Source organism: Malaya genurostris, chromosome 1 (genome assembly GCF_030247185.1).
Source record: "Malaya genurostris strain Urasoe2022 chromosome 1, Malgen_1.1, whole genome shotgun sequence".
Taxonomy (NCBI): domain Eukaryota; kingdom Metazoa; phylum Arthropoda; class Insecta; order Diptera; family Culicidae; genus Malaya; species Malaya genurostris.
In genome coordinates, this window is record NC_080570.1 from 149,318,487 (window position 1) to 149,326,343 (window position 7,857).

At 40.3% G+C, this 7,857-nt stretch overlaps 1 protein-coding gene across 1 annotated transcript; it reads right to left on the bottom strand.

The window, feature by feature from the left end:
• Window positions 1-715: 715 nt before the first annotated feature.
• Window positions 716-4,772, bottom strand: LOC131428450 (zinc metalloproteinase nas-4-like). The gene is made up of 6 exons (XM_058592410.1): window positions 4,752-4,772; window positions 4,638-4,680; window positions 3,553-3,569; window positions 1,608-2,019; window positions 1,090-1,538; window positions 716-1,023 (listed from the first exon to the last, which is right to left on the bottom strand). Exons 1-6 carry the CDS (start codon window positions 4,770-4,772, stop codon window positions 799-801), a joined length of 1,167 nt encoding a protein of 388 aa, XP_058448393.1. The 3' UTR covers window positions 716-798.
• Between the last annotated feature and the right edge of the window lie 3,085 nt (window positions 4,773-7,857).

Consider the following 7,857-nt stretch of genomic DNA (forward strand, 5'->3'; position numbering starts at 1 on the left):
AAATGACCCTTAATTGGTGATTACAAAGCATACATTTTCGTTCCAAATCATCGCCCGCTGCAGTTCGAACAATCGAACCACACCCCTGCCAGGCCGTTTTCCGTTCTTTCCGTTGTTTTGGGTAAGATAATTTCCGCAGCTCACACAATTACATACACACACAACCCACCGTCGCCTGTAATTACTGCCAGCTGTCTGCACTTAATTCCACATTCTGCCCTAAAATGGGACTTTGCAAGCACCACCCGACTCAACTCTCTTGAGCCGCCAAGAAGACTTTGTTTAATCAATACTGCATACAGTATTACACTGCCCCCATTGCCCTTCGTTCGCACTTTACCGGAAGCCGCCGAAGGCTGCCAAGTTTTTCCACCGTCTTATCTGCATTCTCACCACCTCTGTACGGTATTCGACACAAGGCGGGAAGGCGATCTCAACTAGTTAAACCAGTCAACCCGCAAAATTAAAGGGGGCCCCCATCAAAGAAGTGCGTGTTTTGGCAACAACCATTAGAACACCCCCGCGTTCTGCCCCCCCCCCGAATGGGGTAGGGTTGGAAAAGCCAGCCGAAGCAAAACTAAACCGGTCGGATTTATTCAACGCCTTCAGCGAAGCAGACAATGGAATTAATGAGATTACTTTTTGCGGGCGAGCGACTCCAGTTCGCAACACCCCTTTGCTCTAATGCGACCTCATATGTGCGAGAAAACGGGGATTTGTGGCATTCCTTTAATTTTATTGGCGTACAATTACAATCGTTCGAAGTACGAACTTCGAAGCTCCTGATGAAAGTCAGGTTTAATACACAAGATCTCCGAGAGTAGCCTCCTCATTCGGAATGACGGCCGGCGGTGTTGGACGTTCCGGAACCGATGTTGCTCCTTTTTCCAGCGGAATGGGTAGCTCGAAGGGCTTACGGACGGCGATGTCCCACTGGGTACCGTTGCAGTACATGTAGTTCAGTCTAATAAGATCTTTGTAGCTGAAGCCCGTGCGGTTGCCGAAATCGTAGTCCCATGGTTTCTGTGGAAATTGGGTGGGTGATAAGGCATATTTTTGGCAAACGTCACAAACGTCAACGCAACTTACCAGATTGACCATTGTCGGATCCATGCCACCAGCGGCGGCAAATCTCGAGTACATCATCACACTGCCGTAGTCGAACGAAGTACCATAAACTTCGGATTCGGCAGGCGATTTGACGGCAAAGTTACTCTGCACTGCCGGCCAGCTGAAGGTCGCACTTTTGTTCACCCAGATGTACTCGTCCCGATCGGGCCGAATGAATTCGTGATGGAAACCGACGGCATGCATCATCTCGTGGATGACCATTCCCGGCCCTTGGGAGAAACAGTGCGGTTGCAGATTTATCTTGTTCCATTTGTTGTTGGTGTAACGGCCCGTGTACGACCAACATCCGGTTCCTTTCCGTTCCAGTGTGACGAAGTAAGGCTGATTGGTTCGCGGTACATAACGAACGCACGTTTGCGTATTGAACTGCCAGATAGCGTGACTGAACAGGAACAGCTCCAGTTCGGCTATTGACAAAATTTGATTCGGATTAAAATTCATTCTCTCCTGACCGAAAAAAAAATAAAATCACTCACTAAACTCATCGCCGAACACGTACGGAACAATTCCGCCGGGCCACAGCCGGCTCTGGTAGGTCGCAGTCGGCAGCGAGTTGGCCTGACGCTGATCCGGAAGCATCACATCGAACTGGTAGTACGACTGGTGCTCGATAGGTAGCCCCGGAAGTCCCTGTTCGTACCAACGGGTCACATTGGCACCGGCTTTCGGATCGGGTTTGGTGAAGGCAGTATCCGCTTTCGATGATTTCGTCGGTGGAACTTTGGGCCTTTGGGTTGATTTGGCTTCCAACGAGCCCAGGAAGATTACGCAAACGACGACGACGACAATCGTCAAATTCCTGACGTGTAACATTTTGAACAGACACTGATCGATTGAAAATACGGGATCGGATTGGAGTTGCTTTGTAGCACCAAGCAGCGCTTGTTTTTTCAAATCAAATTCATTTGTGTCAACAGAAGGAGTAGAGATTTATTGTTATTTGTTACTGGGACTGCATTTGAGTCAATATTGTCTGCTTACGTGATTATCGTGCTACGGCATTTTGAAACATTTTAGAGAACTCTTGTTTTTTTTCAGGATCTCTCGCAGTAAATCGTCAAGGGGGTTAACGTCATTATAACAACAGTCTCATCCACCTACACCCATTTAACCGGAAACTGATGTCTGATCCAAAGCTACATCAAGTCAAAGCCGTTTCGAAGTGCTGAAAAAGGGCTGCTGCTGTTGCTACTGCTGCTCCGGCCGTGCACTTATTATGTATGTAAATTAGATGTAAATATCTTCCTATTAGAGTGCCCTATCGACTGTCGTGCCGGGGTCGTCTTATAGAGCTGCAGAAGTAGAAATTTTGCTTCGTTCTCGGATGTTGCTTCTCCATCTCTCAGGGCTGCTGTGTCGTGTCGAGGCAGGCAGGCTGAGAAGAATTTGGTCTGCTGCTAGCTTAAAGTTAAATTTGAAGGGATAATGCGAAATCAAATTTACATACCGTATTAGGTCGTATCCTGTCTGGAGCAGCAGTTGAAAATAAAGGGAAAGAGAGCGAAATTGAAGCCATTTAGCAACCGCGGTAACGTTGCTGTCTATTGTTTCCTATTGTGAAATCTTAACGTCTTTGTGTTCGAAAAAAAAATGTAAGGTAGCAAAGTCTGCTTGTCGGTTCAAAGTTCAAAGTATGCATTAGCAGTTAAATGTAAACTGCTCTGCACTGATGGGTCGAAGACGAAACGTAACAATAAGAAAATGATTATGTGCTCGTTGCTCAAAATGGTTTAAAATTATTGAACCCCTGAATGGCCACAACAATCTGCCGGCGGACAGTAAGGAGTAAAAAATAAGCTATTCACATACATTTGTGTTGCACGCATGTATTTGTGATGACTTTTATGCTCAGATCACAGCATGCTGTGCGTTTGGCTGTCGGCTTTCGTTTGTTTACTTGTTTGTGCGGTTGAAATTCTGCGCTTTCAAAATGTCGCGTATTAAAAAGGAAGTGAAAATTAAGGTTCTGGACACATGGCTAAGTGAGAAGGATATTTTTATGCGAAAATTGGCGACGCGGTTTGGAATTCATCATGCCAGTGTTAAAACCATCATTACTAACGATTTATTAATTTTAGTTTGACGTAACATGCTTGATCGGAGAAATAGGTATAAAGCGAGAGGACTAGTGTTTGATGGACAGAGAAGATGTTTGGATGTAAGGTATCGGTCGGGTGACGGCCAGGATGTAGACCATGTTCGATGTACGTGGCTACTATGTCTGTTTCGAGTTTTAGTGTGGCTAAAGCAAGATCAGAGTGGCGAAATGGTAGCGCGTATGCACGGAATGCATAAGAACGCAGGTTCGAGTCCTGTCTCTGAGCGTATCTTTTTCCAAAAATTCATCTTTTCTGTTAGTTTTTCTTTCACTTGGCTTCTCCAATATATATTTCCGCTCAGTCATTGCAAAAACTAATCATTAATAAGTTTGGGAAACACTATTCTTTGGATGAGCTACCCGGAAAACGCAGAAACCCCGGTTCTTCCAACCCAAAACTGGACCAGAAAGTGGTATCTCTAATCATGAAGAACAAATCAATGTCAATACGTGATTTAGCCAAAAAAGCAGAAACGAGTGTCGGAATGATCCAGCGTATCAAGAGGCGAAATCACCGGAAGACCTACAAGAAGCAGAAAATCTTGAAACAAAGTTTAGAACAGAAGAAGCGAGCAGCAACAAGGGCCCAGATATTGTATTCGCGTCTTCTGCAGTGTTCGGATGCATGCGTTTTGATGGACGATGAGACTTATGTAAAGGAGGACTCGAAAACCCTTCCAGGTCCACCATACTTTACTGTCGTCGTTGGGAAGGATGAGAGCGATGCGGACAGGTCGATTCAATTGGAGAAATTCGGTCGAAAGATACTGGTATGGCAAGCAATATGTTCCTGTGGTTTGAAGTCAACCATTTATTACATTACCGGAACTATAAATGCAGAAATCTATCGATCTGAGCGTCTCCAGAAGAGATTGCTACCTTTATGTAAGACGCATAGTACCCCTCCTCTGTTTTGGTCGGATTTAGCGTCGGCTCACTATGCCAAAACCACTCTCAATTGGCTTGCGGAAAAAGGTATAAATTTCGTCGAGAAAAATATCAATCCACCAAATTTCCCTCAGCTTCGACCCATCGAACATTACTGGGCAATCGTGAAGAGGGTCTTCAAGAAGACTGGTAAGGCAGCTGGAAACATGCAGGAGTTCAAAAAAAAATTCGGTTCAATCCTCCTAAAAATGCGAACCGAAAATTGATTACTTTTTTGTTTTAGTACTGTGTTTCAAACAACGTTCAAACTTTATTTGCTATGCTCTAAAATACAAATCCGGAGATGTAATGGTATAAGTGACATAACCGACAAACGCAGCGCTGTAACAACGCTGTTCACAAAAGCAGGAACTAATCGAAGGAATCGGAATAACTTTTTATCAGAGATTATTATCTCAAAGTTGTGTCAGAAGTTTTCGCAATGAAGAATAGCGTGGGTGGGTAATGTCACAGACCTAACCGGAGGGCGTGAATACGAATAGAACTGATATGCTTCTTTTACACTTCACAATATAGATGATCGTTCGTATTATAAGGTTGTGTAAATTTGGCTACTTTTATTACTTCACTTCACTTCACTTGCACTGTCACGCATCTTTACTAAAGAACGAGTTATTGACGACAAACATATTCTACCATAGTTTTTTTTGTATACTTAGATACTCAATGGAGGCAAAACGTCGCATAATTCTTCAGGAATATTTGCTTAGTTCTTGAAAGAACCGATTTGTGGAATTTATCTATCGTTTACAACTGTTAAGTCTTTTTTTTCCCATCATTAAATAATCTACGCCAGAGCTAAAATTCTGGGCCAGAACTTAATTCTTGAACTGGTTTCAAGAGAGAGGCTTAGAATTCAGCTGCAAAACTCAAGTTCGCAATCTAGATCAAGAATTCAGGTAATAAATTTAGTTCTCGAATTGAGAACTGAACTCATTTAGCGAATTTTCAGGTTCCGAGTTTTGTTCTAGAACTGAGTTCCAAATTTGAAATCCGAACTTTAATAAAGGAACTAAATTTGGTTCCAAAATCTAAGTTTCGAATTTAGGTCCAGCGTGCAGGTTCTTAATTCAGGAAATGAATTCTGAAACGGAGTTCGGGAATTCAGAAGTCAAATTCAGCTTTGGAGTTCCGAGCATTTAGTTCCATTATACAGATTTTAAATTCATGTCCTAAGTTTTGATCTTAAATTCTGAACTGGAAATTCAGCATTCGAGTCCCAAAAAAAATTAACTAAATTCAGTTCCAAAATCTAGTCAAGAAACCAGCTCCAGGATTCAGTTTCAGAGTTATAGTTTTTAATTCTGAACCTGTAATCTAGTTTTAAAGTCTGAAACTGAAGTCTAAACCTGGAATTAAGTTCAGAACTCAGGTGGATCAGAATCGAGGTTCTGAGTTCAGCTTTATTTAGTAAAATCATAGCACCAGCCATGCAGTGATTCTGTACGCTATGAATCGGCTGCGAAGTCTGTTGAAACAGAAGGTCAAAATTGCGCAAAAGGAATGTAATACCAAGGCAGTACTTTTTTGTTTAAAGATTCATAAACAAATTTTGGTTTGCTTATATTTCCAAAAACGTTGTTTTTACAAAGGTAACTTTTTTACCCTATCAGTTGTGAAAATAGCATCGAAAGTACGTGACAAAATTTTGCTCTGGTATCGCGAAAATCCATACTACTCACCCAAAATCGTAGAGTGTAGATAACTACCACCAACGCAATAAATTATGTCGGAGTATGTTAGTCGGCAACCAGGATGGCTGGGTTAGGGGATATTGCAGACCGGAGACCGCTAAAACGTCGGAAAGAGTGCACAGATAAAAATATTTTGTGAATTTACATTTATTTTCATGCACATATTTGGAGCAGATAATTGAATGGAATGTTACATTACAAAACTAAGCGATTTGTAAATATACAGTCTTGTTCGATGAAAAAGTAAATGCATTTCAATGTAAATTTACATCAATTATGGTTTTAAATCAGATTTTCGTTTCAACTGATGTCTGTTTAATAGTACAATTGGTTTACATGTCGTGTAAGTTTCATCTTTTCTTTCTGTGTGATCAGTTGTTTCCAGAGGAAACCCTAACTCTTCGTCCTAGATGTCGCTAGTAAGATAGGACTGTCGTTTACAATCGTGCATCGAGTTATAAAGAGCAATTTCAGAAAATATTAGCAGAAAAGGAGGCGAAATTAGAATCGACTTTGGAGGAAACTTTGGACCAGTGTTGGAAAAATCATGATCAGAAAAAGTTCATATAACTATCACTCGTGAAAAAATCAGTTCAAGAGATTTCTTTAAAAAAAAATTCAGAGACAAAAAATCATTTCCAATATTTTCTTTCATGAAACAAGCACCCACGAAACTCTGAACCTCGAAGTTCACAAATGATTTTTAGTGGTAGCGATTTCACAGAAGTAACAGGAACGCAGCATTGTCAGCATGTGACGAACATACGGTAGGCGCAGCGTTTGAATAGTGCGTTTGAATTGACATAACTGTAGTCTGCGCTCCTGTTACTTCTGCTACGTTATTCAAGCTAAATTGGCTAAAAATTTTTAATCAGCGGCATAACATGATTTGTGATTGCTTTCATCAATGTTTTTATTATCATTCTATTATTAATCACAGCAATTGCTGCTTTTATTATGGATTATTTATTTATTTATTCGTCAATCAAATGTAGACTACAGACAAAAAAAAATGTTACAATGGTTTCTTATATGCTATACATTATTTCTACGATTTGGTTTCAATTTTTCTTTCATTTATTTCCTGGACATAGTTAGATCGATTTTTTGGCAGTTTAAGTGGTGTTATAAAAGCGCATCATTTGATTAACAGGACTATTTTTGGCATAATTTGTTTTATTTTTTTTCCGATAGTATTTGACGACTTCTGAGATGACGACTAGGAGCATAAAATTTTAGTTGTGAAAGCAATGATTCAGATTGTACCCGTTGAGAAATAATGTCGTTGATAAAATAGAGCATTGTAGCTTTGCGGCGTTCTTCGAGTGTTTGTAAGTTTATGAGCATACAACGCGCTTTATATGATGGAAGAGGAGTTTCAGTGAGGATCGCGTTCTCAAGAAATCAGTACTGAACTTTTCTGCAGTGAGTTTTCTGATCGATGATTTTTTTTTGTCCAAAAATCACTTGTGAAAAATTTCAGTCGCTATTTTAGAAGTTTTGAATTTTTCCCAACACGGTTTCGGACACATCTTCAGCACGACAAACCATAAAATTTCATTTTATTTTCAGATAATTTTCTGATATGTTGTGTAGAAAAAGATCTATATTTAAAAAAAATTTAAAAAAAAACATGTAGCGCCCTAAACCACTAAAAACGTATATAATTGACGTTATCAACCACAAAACTCCAATTTTATCAATTCAAGCATTTTTTCTAGAAACTATTGACATTTCTAGTCAATATGTAATGAAATTGAAAAAATCTATTCAGTGGTTACCAAGTTATGAATTTTGAAGTAAAACCAGTTTAAAAAAAAATTTAGAAAATCGATTTTTTGGTTCACCCTGGCATGAAAATGGTCACCCTAATGGCAAAATTCAGTGGCGTCTCGTGACGACATTTACGGGTTGTGCACTGCTTATGTGGTATGAAATCAATTGTAACAGCTCGTTGTCCATAAGAGATAACGATTGAGAAATAAA